This window comes from Protopterus annectens, chromosome 3.part0 (genome assembly GCF_019279795.1).
Source record: "Protopterus annectens isolate FY-2018-M chromosome 3.part0, PAN1.0, whole genome shotgun sequence".
NCBI classification, from domain to species: domain Eukaryota; kingdom Metazoa; phylum Chordata; order Ceratodontiformes; family Protopteridae; genus Protopterus; species Protopterus annectens.
In genome coordinates, this window is record NC_056731.1 from 1,917,750,862 (window position 1) to 1,917,765,399 (window position 14,538).

The 14,538-nt window shown below is 41.2% G+C and overlaps 1 protein-coding gene across 1 annotated transcript in view; it reads right to left on the minus strand.

Annotated features, from left to right (window-relative positions):
- Window positions 1-14,538, minus strand: part of NBEAL2 (neurobeachin like 2) — a 3,059,867-nt gene that overhangs the window by 634,526 nt on the left and 2,410,803 nt on the right. Inside the window, exon 35 of the mRNA XM_044066003.1 lies at window positions 11,898-12,018. Coding sequence (XP_043921938.1) covers window positions 11,898-12,018 — 121 coding nt within the window. The remainder of the gene's footprint in view (window positions 1-11,897; window positions 12,019-14,538) is intronic.

A 14,538-nucleotide genomic window follows, 5' to 3' on the forward strand; every position in this document is an offset into this window, starting at 1 on the left:
CTACCCAAACCACCATTTTCAATCCTGGAATGTTTGGCTCATACTTTTGGTCTGTTCTTCTTAAAATCTGTGTTTTTCTGGCAAAGCAGTGATAACTGAATTCACTAAATAATGATAGCCAATTAAGTTTCAGTCTTCCTAAATTTCAAGAAACACATGGTAACACAAAACATTTTATTCTAGCAACTTTCTAAGATTATACAAGCAATGTTTAAAATGTGTCCCTGGTTTGGGGCCTTTGTCCCCCCCCCCAAATAAATTTTGGCTTTTTCCAGAGTTCTTATGCTGCATAGTTCTTCAGGTGGGAGAGAGGTTTAGTGCTGCTTATACCAAGTCTGATTGTGTTAGTAGCACAACAGGTAGAATACTTGCTTTCAATGAGGAAGACTGTTGGTTCTACTCCCATAGTATGTAGATGGATTGCTGATACTGTGTTATACTTTTAGAGGGTTTGGATGTTGCAGCCCGATGAATGTCTTCTTTGGTGGAGATACCTAGTAACTATGAACCTGTTATCAGTTTGCCATCTATTCTCTACTGCAATATTACTAGCAAATTATCATTTTTTTTAACATAACATAGGCAGTTTATTCCTCAAGGGCAATAGGCACTTTATTTGTAGATAAAACAATGAAATATAAAGTTGTTTGCTAGCAGCAACCTCTTCATTAGTTACAGATCTCTTTAATGTGGAATTATTTAGATGACTTTTACTTCTGCAGAGATTGTACATATTTACTGATATTGGTGGATTGTAGAAGTTTCAGTGGACTTTTATGATGGAAATGTTCTGAATTGGGCAGTTTTTTCATTACTGGTTCATGCATTTTGTTTCACTGCTTACTGGATAAATGTTCAAAACAATAAATTTAACACACACTCTAACAAGTGTGCTATATTATACAAGGAATATAATTTAATACAATCAGGAAGGTGTATCAAAGAACACATGTATGTTTTGTGTGCAAGGGGCCTGTGATCTGAAAACAGCCCAAAGGTAATCTTTATCCACCACTGGCCAGATGCATTTTCTTTGAATGTGGGTTTCAATGTTGTTTTAATGAATGCGAGATTCAAGGGCAGAGAAGTTTTAATGCTAAGTCTATTTTCATTGTGAGACTGTATTGCTTTGTTTAGTCAATGTCTATTATTGTTTGTGCTATAACATGTTAAAAGTTTTAAATGAAATCCAAATAATCATTGTAGAAGTAAAGCAGTGTGCACATTACAGTGTTTAAGGTAAATGGGGCGAAATAGCCAAGTAATAGGATATTAGAATGGCTAAGGGGGGGGGGGGGGGCTGTGTATGGGGTGGCCCACTTAACCATGATTTTGTGAGGAGGGGAAGGACGGCAAACTCAAAGAAAGCCCACGGGGTGTCACTGTTAGATAGAGGCACAGTATACTAACCTCGAAAAAGGGCATAGCAAAATAAATTTAAAATGGGTGGCGAAAGCCAAATACATTCTGGCTAGGCTTATAAATGCCCTAGGGCAGATAGCCTAGTATGAACCTATGAACCTATGAACCTATGAACTCTAGCTACGCCACTGATCAGTAGGTCATGGAGAATGGCTTTTGGAAGTCCTAGCAAATTATAATATTCTTTAGCTAGGATTAGAATATTGCTTATCATTAAATGCCCTACTTTTACCACAAAACCCACATACTGCAAGTCACCAAAAACACAATCCTAAGGTTCATCATCTTCTCCCTTCCCAGTGAACATCATTGCTACACATTGCTACACATTTAAAAAAAATGGTTACCATTTACTACAGGGTCTTAGCTCTGGGTCCGTATTTTGGTTGTCTGTTCTTCAGTTTGTGTTTGAAAGTTGGTATCCCACAATTCCACTGGAGCGGGCGCTGTTACATAATTATGTATGCAAATTTATGTTAATCAGCATACAGATTTGTACCCATTTTTCATGGGCCTTTGTCCATATTTTTGATGTTTCCAGGTTGAAATAAAGGAATTTGGCCCTGTGGAATGGGGAATTACCCCCTGAAAAGAAGGAATTTCCTCCCAGTATCTTCTGTAACCTTGATGAATGATCCTCAGAAAGTACAGTTGTCTAAAGTCTTACCATAACAGTAGATGTCCTTGCCTTCACCACTGCAGTATTCATTACAAATGGGATTTCCTGCCATGAAGCCCACCGTCCGACCAGTTTACTAAAGTCTTCCATTGCTTTAAGGTATGCTGAACATCACCTACACACTTCCTTGTGTAGCGTAGGGCATAAAGGTGGCGTTCAGGCATACCATCCTCAGAACTGATTGCCCCAGTAGGAACAGCAGTCCAAGGAAAACCAAGGAGAACCTGTACCTCCAGGAAGGAATAAAAAACTAGGGGGGTGGAGGGAGGGAGTGAATACTGCAGTTGGTGAAGGCAAGAACATCTACTGTTATGGTAAGATTTTACACAACTGTACCATGTCCTTACATTCACCTCTGCTGTATTCATTACAAATGGGAGAGTGCCAAAGCTCAAAGGAGGAAGCAGAAGCACAGCCTCTAAAAAGCCATGAAGAATAGCATTGGCAAAACCAGCCATAGCTCTGGAGATACCATCCAACTGGTAATGTTTAGTAAAGGTATGCACAGAAGTCCAGGTAGCAGCTTCAAGAATAGAATTAGCATCTAAGCCTTTGAAAAAAGCATCAAAAGAAGCCACAGCTCTAGTGGAATGAGCCTTTACAGAAGAAGGAAGGCTCTCACCATGAAAAGTGTAACAAAAGGAAATAACCTTTGAAATCCAAGTGGAAATAGTTTGCTTGGAAACAGCCAAACTGAAAGACCTACGATGAAAGGAAATAAATAACTGGACAGCTTTCCTGATAGCTTTAGTTTTATCCAAATAAAATCTGAGCTGTCTATGCATATCTAAGGTATGCAGCTCCCTCTCATTGTCAGATTGCGGAGAGGGGTAAATGTAAGCAAATTAATAGACTGATTAAGTGACAACTCATTAACCCCCTTGGGCATGAAAGAAGGATTAGTACACAAGGGCACCCTGTCCTCTTGAAATATCAAAAAAGGTGGACAAGCCATAAGGGCTTGCAACAAAGACACCCATCTGGCAGAAGTACCAGCTAACAAAAGAACTGTCTTCCAAGAACAATGTTGCAAGGAAGCTGAAACAGTAGGCTCAAAAGGAGCTGGAGTCAATTTTTCCAGAACGAAATTAAGATCCCAGGGAGGAGGAACAGCCTTCCTGGGTGGTCTAATATTAAGGACACCTTTAAGAAATTGTTTAGCCTCAAATCTAGAAGCTAACGGGGGAGTTAAAGGCTGACAAGCAGAAAGAGCTAATAAGTGTGCCTTAATAGAAGAATAGGCCAAACCAGCATTGAGCAACTCACACAAATAAGACAGAACCAAAGGAAAATCCACAGAAAGGGGGTCCAGGTCACGAGAAAGATACCAAATAGAAAACCTCTTCCATTTAGACAAGTAGGACTTCCTAGTAGAAGGTTTCCTGGTCCTCTGTAGGGCCTGTAGCACGACCCACAGTGTCAGTTGTGGACAAGTAGGGATGGATGCGAGACCCATTGTCTTGTGTGAGGAGATCCGTCCTGTGAAGTAACTTGTAATGACTGCCCTTGGCTAGATGCAGAAGAATAGGTAACCAGTGCTGTCATGGCCAAAAGGGAGTAACCAACAAGATTTTGGGAGCATCCTGTTGAATCTGAACTGGACTCTTGGAATGAGAGGAAGGGGAGGGAATGCATAAAGAAACATCCCCTTCCAAGAAAATGAGAGGGCGTCCACCTTCCATACCAGAGGACCTGGGACTCTGGCACAAAACAGAGGAAGCTGTCTGTTCAGAGGAGAGGCAAAGAGATCTACTTGAGAAGTACCGCACTGGTGAACAATGTCCAGAAACACATCCACTTGTGGGATTGAGTGAAGGACCTGTTTAGATTGTCTGCCACAATATTCTGATCTAAAGGAATATAAACTGCCTGAAGCGTCACTTGATACTGAACAGCCAGATTCCATACCAGAAGTGCTAGCTGGCAAAGACGGTAAGATCTCGTACCCCCTGTTTGCTGATATACCACATGACTGTAGTACTGTCTGTGAATACCTTGAGAGGACCCGGAGAAAAGAGAGGATGAAAGGCTTGAAGAACCAGCATAAAAGCTCTCATCTCTTTGACACTAATGTGTTCCTTCTGCTGATGAGGCAACCACACTCCCTGAACCCTCAGGGAGCCAAATGTTGCTCCCCATCCCACATCTGAAGTGTCTGCGAGCAGGTCCCAAGACGAAAGAGGAGGTTGAAAAGGGAGCCCTGGATTCAGAAACAACTGTTGAATCCAATCCACCACAGAAGTTCTTTCTTAAGACACGAGAGAAGAGGAACAGGAAAGTCTAGAGGATGTGCATGCTAAAACCACACCAACTTCATAAACCACTGGAACTTCCTTAAGTGGAGTTTGGCCAATAGGGAGCATTGAAATGGTGGAAGCAATGAACCCTAGAGCTCTCAGAAACTCCCTGGCTGTAATGGAGGCCAGGGGAAGAATAGTCTGAAAGAAAGAAATGAGATTTAATGACTTTGGATGAGGCAGGGATGCCATCATTGGCATCATTTGAATCCTGCAACCCAGAAAGACATGATCCTGAGAGGGAGTCAGGGAAGACATTTTGACATTCATCGTGAACCCCGGGTTCTAAAGAAGAGAAATGGTAAAATGAAGATTTAGCAAAAGGACCTCTGGAGAAGATGTCTGATTCAGCAGGTCGTCCAAATAAGGAAATATTTGGATCCCCTGAAGCCTGCAGAACGCAATCACAGGAGTGAGGCATTTGGTGAATACCCTTGGGGCAGTAAAAATGCCAAAGAGCAAAGCACAGAACTGAAAATGCCAGGAAGCAACAGAGAAATGCAAAAATCTCCTGAAAAGAGGATGGCTAGAAATATGGAGATAAGCATCCTTGAGGTCCAGAGACGCCAGTAAGGCTTGAGGGAGCAAAAAAGGAATAAGGGGCTGAAGGGATAAAATCCAAAAGGAAGGCACCTTCAGAAAAGTGTTTAGATTTGAGAAGTCTAGACTAGGTCTCCAACTACCTTCTTTTCTGGGCATTAGAAACACTCTTGAATAAAACCCATTTCCCTTTTGGGGCACAGGCACCTCTTGAATAGTACCCTGAGATAAGAGGTCTCAAAGAACCTCTGTGAGGAAAAGGAAGTTGTTTCCGAGGAGGCTGAGGAATGCCCATAAAAGGAGGGTGGGAAATCCAGACCATGAAGTACCCCTGCCAAGTTATTGACAGAACCCAAGAATCCTGGGTGATTCGGAGCCAAAGAGAAAGAGAATGGCAAAGAGAAAGAGGAATGTGGCTGGGAACAGGTGGATAGTCAGACAGCACCTGGTTTGGCAGGAAAGGAAGGCTTAAGAATCCCTGCAGTCTCAGTGGCCATAGCAGGAGGAGTCCGTTTACCACCCTTTTTACCTTTAGGTGGGCGAGACTTCCTAAGAACAAAGCCTGGCTTAGAAGGGTAGTTTCACCGAAATTTAGGCACAGGAGAAACAAAGACATGCTTAAGCTTGTAAAGCCTTCCCCTTGTCCTGAAGAGACGTAAATAAACCAGAAGCTACTTCCCCAAATAAAAGTTCATTATCCTGAGGAGCATCCATCAACTTAGCCTTAATATCATTGGGTAAAGGTTGAAGCCTAAGCCAAGAATATCTCCTCAGAACTGAACCAAAAGCAGCAGCCCTAGAGGTATCTGCTGCATCATAACTACATTTGATAGAATGATGAACTGCCTGAGAGGAAGTCCCTAGCAAGGAAAGAGCAGAATATTTACTCTTAGAGTCTGGAAGATCAGAAAAAAGCTGACAAGCCTGAGAAAGAAGAGCCAAGACATACCTAGAGATATGGGTCTGATAATTAACAGCCCTAAAAGCTAGGTTAGCCGAACTATAAACCGACTTACCCAACCTATCCATGGTTCTACTGTCTTTGTCAGAAGGCAGTAACTTGGATGAAGGAAGCAACTGAGAAGGCTTATCAGGGGCTACAGACACCACAGAGAGGTCAGCAGCAGGACATTTAAACAAAAAGGAACAATCCTCTGGCACCCTATAAAACCTATCAGACTTCTTGGGAGCAGAGGACAGAGAATCCAGAGCTTTAGAGGCACTGGAAAAAACATCCATTAAAGCATCCAAGACAGGAGGAATGGCCACAGGTTTAGGAGATTCCATCTGCAGTAACTCATAGTACCTCTTATGGATATCCAAAATCTGGGCACAATCCCACTTAAAAAATTCCATCATCCTGGAGACTGTGTTCCCAAAGGAAATTTCCTCAGAAGGATTACCTAGAGTATGAGAGTCGTCCTCCTCAGACCCATAGTCTAAAGGAGAAGGAATATGGGTAGAATAAGCAAGGGATTCGTCATCAGAATCCAACTCTTCCTCAGAAGAATTCAATACTCTGGGCCTTTTAGGGGAAGAAGAGGTCCAAGGAATCAAACCCACTTGAGGAGGCCTTAATGACAGTAAAGCACTAAACAACCTCGGAGTAAAGGGCTGCCGCTCACTTTGTGGATCCCTAGGAGCAGAAGAAACATGATTAGTTTTTTGTTTCTTTTTTAAGGGGACATCAATCCTAGAAACCTGAGAAGGCCCAGACTCAGAACGGCATTCCACAACTGTAGTAGGAACATCTTCCCTAAAGAGAAACTGCGGAACCCTTCTAGACCCCTCGGAAATAGTCAACCATGGTTTCCCCCTGAACGCCTAAAATGGATGCCTGCAAAGCCTTGGACGTGCTGCCCACCGGATCCTCACCGGACTCCAACCCAGACGTGGTATTGGAATCTGACAGAACAACTGGGTGACCCTCCAGGTTCATAATAACCTTGGGAGAAACTCCTGGCAAAGTCTGGGCAGCGCAAGATTCCAGTCTTACCTTATGCATCTTTTCTTCCTCGGGGCAGGAAGTTCTATCAATAGTATCATTAACAAGAAGCTTAAGACACTGGTTCTCAAGATACAATAAAAGGGAAGAAAGCCTACTACAAAGAGTTTTAGGGACAAATGTCTGATAAATTGAACAAGCTGTATGGTCGTGAGCAGTACCTAGGCAAAAAAGACACTTATCGTAGCAGTCTTTATGGGGAATCAGTGTCCCACACTGGCATTTACCCTTCATGGATGACATTAACACCAAACAGCACAAAACAATAAAAAAAAAAGAATAAAAAACCCAACTGGGTACTTATCTGCAACGGTGAGGACTTCAGGAAACCGAAGTAAAGCACCAGAAAGCCAACAAACAGAAAAACAGCAAAAACGGACAGAGATAACAGACCGATGATTAAAAACAGCATTCTGACTGGCGGCAAATAAGTTCCAAGGATGGTACACGTGTCACCTTTATGCCCTACACTACACAAGGAATGTGTAGGTGACATTCAGCATACCTTAAAGCAACGGTAGACTCTGATAAACTGGCCAGACGGTGGGTTTCATGGCAGGGAATCCCATTTGTAATGAATACTGCAGTGGTGGTGAATGTAAGGACATCACATTTTCTGAAACTATCTGTTGCCAAAGAAAAAAGTGGAGAGTCAGACTTTCTGGAAGGGAAAAGGGACTGATGAGGTGCAAAGTCCCTTAAATAGTCATTCTGACTTGGTAGACTGTCTTTGGTTTTGCTGGGTTCCTGAATTCTTTTTAAACTCCCCTGTGCCATTTCTTATTAAGCATCCGTTTAACTGCATTTTGTTGAGACTGTTTATTTTGATTTTTTTGCCAAAGTTGGACTAGGGATTAAAGAATCTCTTACAATATTTGTAAAAATAGGCCTGAAAAATCTTACAGATTCCCTGTGTCAACTTACCCTTTTAGTCACACTTTTTTATCATCTCTGCAGCACAGTAGCCAAAAATTAAACAGTTATCCAAAGGAAAATTTAAAATCTACATTTTTACATCCTCTGGGAACGTAAGAGAATGCAGCTTCCTCAAAACAGTACCAGTTGCCATTCCCCTGGAGGAAGTATCAACAAAGCAATGGCCACTGGTACTGTGGCCACTGCCCTGGAAGAAGTGTTAAGAGAGTCACACACAACAGATGACTACTGACTTGTACAATGAAAGAAACTAAATTATTTAAAGCAGATTTTTCCTCATGAGAAGAAACTGCAGAAAAACATTTCTCATACTTTCACAATTAGTCAGAATAAACTTTAACTTAGGAAGCATATACTTTTTCCCATACTTATCAATAATCTTCCCATCCACATCAGAAAGACAAGTATTGGAGTTAATTAAACGTCTAGCAGCTGGGTCAGGTTTGAAAGATGAATAAAAACTCAAAGACTGAGGAACTTTATACTTAACTGCCTTTTTATTGGCAGCAGGCTGACTACCAGGAAAACTGCAGGCAGTGATAAACATCCTCAAAAGCCATCAGAACTGGAGGAACTGATTGATGAAGGATCTGGAAATTCCTTCTGTAACAGCTCATAATATTTTCCTGACAGACTGAGAAAAATCAATGTTCTGCCAGTGAAAGCATTGGCAAATTCTGGTAATAGTCTCATAGACCATGAAATCCACATAGGGTAAATCAGAAACTTAGCTATCAACTGAGTCTGAGTCTGAATCAGAAAACGGATAAAAAATCTTGCACCTGTCCCTTCATCTTCCTGTCCAAATTCAAAATCTTGAATCACTTCAGGAAAAGAGGTATCCCTCTTTATTTTGCCAGAAATCACCTTACAAGAAAGATCAGTAGGCTGAATTAAACCCTGAGTCAGATCCAATAAACTACTACAGGAACATGGGGCACGCAATGATGACAATGGCAGCAGCAGCTTCCCCAGGAATCTGCAGAATATTCTGATAAAACAGGAAAGGCTTCTCTGTTCTCTCTCCCCGGACCAACAACAATGGCTCTCCTTGACCCACTGATGCAAATTACTAACCTGCTGTGACGACAATGGCTGTTTGCTTAACCTTTTCTTTTTGTGGCTGGAAGGACTGATTGTAGGACCAGTAGTTTGTTCCATTGTCAAGCTTTATAATGGTGCCTCTTTCCCAGGTAAAACAAGCAGAAAAGCCAGTAAAAATGTAAAGTTTTTAAAAGTCACTTTTCATATAAACACACAGTAAAAAGCACTTTAAAATACCCTGTCAGGCCACAGAAGTAAATAAACACAGTTTATCCACAGAAAAAATGTTTTTCAATTACTGTAAACAACTTTTAAACTGACAGGAATAAAGTGCACTCCCACTTAAAAGTAGAGTTATGTCTCATGACAGTCCTTTAAAACACAAACTTGTAGCTTAAAAATAACTTTCCTAAACAAGAATGTACAGTAAAACAAACAATTGTTAATGTGAAAGGTTTTTACACAAAGGGAACGTATCTGTCCATTGCAGGAATAGCACAAGCCGACTGCTGATCCTAGAAAATCCAGCTGAGGATCGATCTGTTCAATGACAGGAAAGCTATGAAAGACCTGGTGCCCAAACTGGTCTTTTTAGTCAGTTCAGCTCAAGTCAACTGACAGGGTGTGTGGACAGTGCTTTGAAGCTTTGGAAGGTGGCCAGCTGATAAATCCTACGTAGGACATAACCTGTAGAGCTAAGGCTACTGCAGCAGTGAGATCAATATGATGATTAACATTCCTATTTTTTGGCCTGATTTACCCTGCATATGGAATGGCCCAGACCTAAATCCAATAGAAAATCTGTGGGGTGACCTGAAGAGGGCTGTGCACAAGAGATGCCCTCGCAATCTGACAGATTTGGAGTGTTTTTGCAAGGACGAGTGGGCAAATATTGCCTAGTCAAGATGTGCCATGCTGATAGACTCCTACCCAGGAAGACTGAATGCTGTAATTAAATCAAAAGGTGCTTCAACAAAATATTAGTTTAAGGGTGTACACACTTATGCAACCAGCTTGTTGTATATTTTTTATTTTTTATATTTTTTCCCCGAACAGATCTGTTTGTTTTTCAACTAAATTGTACAGCTTATAGGTTACATTAAAGGTGAGAAAAGTTTTGAAATGATTTATTGTGGTCTCATTTTTTTATATCACAAAAGCCTGGCATTTTAACAGGGGTGTGCACACGTTTTATATCCACCGTATGTGCTATTTGGTATTCACATTTTATGCTAATTAGATGTTCAGATTTTTGGCTGGATGTACCTACTTTCCAAGGTCCTTTGTACATATCTTTGATGTATGGAGGTCAAGAGGTATGTACTTGCAAGACAAAATCATCCCTAAAGATACAAGATGTCCTCCCAGCATTCTATAGGCATATCAATAGAAATTGTCAGGAAAGCACTGGGATAGGTTTTTAAGGGGCACTGCTCACAGATGCTCAGGCTGCATAATTAACAGGACATGGTTTGATTACCAGTGTCTTGTTATTATGTTTATGGTGGTAGAAGTGAGAAGTGTTAACAAATAGTATGACGTTCTCACTTCTGGGTTAGATTTCCCATTGATTTTAATAGTAAACTGCAGAAAAATTATTTGGGTGATACAGTAATTCTAGTAGATAAATTATCTTGCAAATCCAGCAGCTGAACAAGGGAATTTTTTTAAATGATTTAAAAAAAATACCATAAAATCACAAATACTCTGCACTCACAATAGTAGGGAATCACTGTGTTGTCAAGTACTCTTAGCTGCCACACAACACTGTAACCCAGGTGCAATCACTGGCAGCAAGGATGGAGCTCCCCAACTAGCAGAGAATCCTACACAGTTGCCTAGTGAGCCTTGTGTTAGACTTGGCACTGCCAATGACTTGCCTTCAGGAACAGATTTGCGTTTCTGGACAGCCAGTCAGGGTTGGAAAAACTGAGCGAAGGAGAACATTTTTTAAAGAGGTAGGCTCCTTTAAACTGTTAGTAATACCCTATGGAAAACACATGAAATGCAGCTACCTGTGTTAGTAGAAAGGAGAGACAGAGAATATTAGAAAAATATGAAGTTACAGAGTCACATTGCTCCCATTTTCCCCATCTAAACCTCCATTTACTCCAAAACTGATGTATGGACACACACACAGTAATTACAATCACCACAATGGGAAATCACTTTCAAGGGTGCACATTAGTGACCACATAACCATGTGCAATGCCAAATGAAACAGGAGTCTGATGGAGAAAATGCAGGAAAACACTAAGCAATGACATGCGACTTGTAGGCTGTGAGTGGAGTAAAGCAAGGCAAGTCTTCATAAAAACAAATCTATGCCATTTTCCCTCCATGGCTGCCAACCATAAGCCCTCCTTCTATGGTTCTTGAGTCCATTTGTTTCCCCCACTCTAGAAGTGAAAGGCAACCGAAGGGTGCCATCATGCATGCAGCCATGGACATGTTTTGTGTTCATGCTTGCAAGTACTGCTACAACATATAAGGGAATTTATACATTTAAGGTCTATTGCTGCCCTTGTTTGCTGACATGAGTGTTAACAGCATCACAAGGGCATACAGTTTCCTTCCCTTGCATGTATGCTCCCACCCATGTAATCAGTAATGGTTGCCATTACTGGCTTGACAGCTTCAAGTCCACATCTCCAGCTCTTGGTTGTATCTTCTCCTTCAGCAAGATGGCATGTTGCCTAGATGCCTACTGCCTCCCCAGAAGATGGATGATTTAGCATTAACTGCTTCCTCCTATCCTGGTTTTTAAGTTGATATGCCAAGATCCGAGCAAATCACTTACAATTATCCATTCTTTGACCAGAAGCCAGCATTTATTCATTAAGCATGCAATTCACTGAACAAACTGAACAAAAACATAAGCAGCTACATTGCAAGCATGTCCAAGACCTAGTGGACATATAAAGACATGAGTAAGACAGACAATGAAGGTTGGGAGAAAGTGGGTGATACTTACTGATGATCTAAAAACACCAAATCTTCCTCTCCCAGCCGGTCATCCTCCAGTTCACTAACTTTTGCCTCTTTGGCCACTGCAAGTGGCAGTGAGTCAGCTAAGTTGTGAAAATGATCAGCACCTAGAACAAAAAAAAAATAATCATCAGACAGCAATGACTTATGAAGAGTTGGTGAAAAGGATGAAAGATTAATCAAGTACAGATAAAATTCACAAAAGCAACCATGACCATTCCAAGACATTCTTTAGCACTTTTACTTAACATATGTCATGGATTCATTTTAAGATGTATGATCTGCAAAAATAAATCAAATTAATAATGTTTATTTTATTATTTTAACTGGGTTGATTCATAGCACAATCTGGTTAAGTTACTTGGTTAGAATCCCACAGTAGGTAAATAGAGGCTGAGGAAATCAAATCCTTAATTACAGGGAACAGACTGTTAACAGTTCACTGCATTAATCTTTTACATTAAATGCCAAACTGCCAAGGCTTTTTTGGCTCCCTTTGAAATCCCAAGTGCCAAAAAGCCATAAAAAGACCGAAAACCCGAGAAGATGAATCTGGAAAATCACTCTTCTCCTTAAAACTTATTTTTTGGGAGGAGGCTGCAAGGCCCCTTGCACCCCGATGTGGGAAGCTCCCCAAACACATATACAACAACTCTGAGATCGCCATACCTTGGAGAAAAGAGAATATTCCAAGAAATGGCATCTCGGACTTAGTATATGTAAGTCCATTCTTTCAGCCATTCATTATCCACGTTTCGGGACATACTCTAGTTTCTGTCATTTCAAATTTGTCCCCTTTTCCCATTCTTCTATGCTGCTGCTTGCTGAACATCAGTCCCTGCCTCTCTTAGCCAACTGACAATTTATTCCACCCTACACTAGGGTGAGAGCCAGCTGAGAGGGGATCATTTTAGGTAGCTGTCATGGGTTCTTGTTTTACTTTGGCCCTAATCCCACAGTGCTTGCTCAACAAGACATTCAGGATTCAGCATGGAGAAGGCATCAAAAAGGGCTGCAACCCACTGCCAGCAATGTTCTGAAGCCAGCACTACTGTGTGGTGTCTATTCTCCACTGTGGACTGGCGACTCTACATTCTGTATTGCTGTGCTTCACTGTAATGGGGCCCCCACACCCTTCTCCTGAAGAAAAACAGGTCAGCAATTCCAGTTCACTATTCCCTTTCCCTTGCCAGCTCCAACAGCACACTACCTGAGCTGTTGCACAGGCATTGACCAGAACTCCAGAACTTTTAACACAGGGTATTCCTGAACAGTGGATCTTCAATTCCTGAGCACTTTCTTCCAGCAAAGGGAGTCCATCTGCTCAACTCATTTGAGAACAGCCCTCTCAAAGCCTTCTCTTGCCTTACATTTGACATTTACACTACTGTTAATTAAAAATATGAGAAGTCATCTATTCATTTACTTTACAAATATCATTAAAATAACCTTCAAAAGACTTCCCTGAAGTGCATGCAGGAAGTAGCAGTGCCAAATCTAAAATGTGATTTCATAGGCCTTAAGGCTTTCCCATTTTTCTAATAGAAGAGATTTAACAGGGCAATCATAATCTACCTTGCTTGCCTGGAAGAGTACATGTGTGTGTGTTTCATCTACTGCATAGAATCTCTGCATGCTCAGTAAATTTTGATATCCTAACATCCCAGGTAGCTTTTTATTTAACTAGATGTGTCTAAAAAGTAAATAGGGACATGAACCAGTGTGGCTGAGAGTGAATTCTGTAATCAGGTCTAGAAAAAAATTAATTAATAAATAACAAAATAAAAAAGTAGTTACTACAAATTAAGTTTGTATCCTTATGGATGGTAAGGAAAGTTCCTTCATGTCAAGGTGCTTTTAACTGAGAAATTATTTTAGATGAAGTGAATGCCACCAAGAAAGGCACCTTCCAAGAAAGGGTCATCATCCCCACAGAAACAATCAGCTTAAAATGAAGAAAAATGACAGAATGTACAGTAAAATTATGATCTCCATTCAGAACAAACAATGGATTTATTCTCATTCTATTTATGAAGGGCCAAATTGGATGACAGATGAACTCTGACAGAACAGTTCTTCCAAGATATTTTCTGAAATAAAAGTAGAAGTAGAAGAAAATAGGTGAACTGCAAACCACTTCAGTCCTACTGCATAACAGACATTGATCATGAATTCATATTCTACCAAGCAGGGTGTGTAGCACTGATTTAGACCTGCCAAATCTGGACACGGCTATAAATTGAGCAGCTGGGTAAACAGCAATCTCTTTCTCTCTTTCAGCTGTTCCCATTAGGGGTCGCCACAGCACATCATCTGTTTCCATTTCTTCCTGTCCTCTGCATCTTGCTCCGTCACACCAACCACCTGCATGTCCTCTCTTACCACATCCAAAAACCTTATCTTAGGCCTTCCTCTTTTCCTCATACCTGGCAACTCATCCTTAGCATCCTTTTCCCGATATACCCAGCATCCCTCCTCAGCACATGTCCAAACCAACGCAATCTCGCCTCTCTGTCTTTGTCTCCAAACCGTCCAACCTGAGCTGACCCTCTAATATACAGATTCCTAAAACTGTCCATCCTTGTCACACCCAGTGCAAATCTTAACATCTTTAACTCTGCCATGTC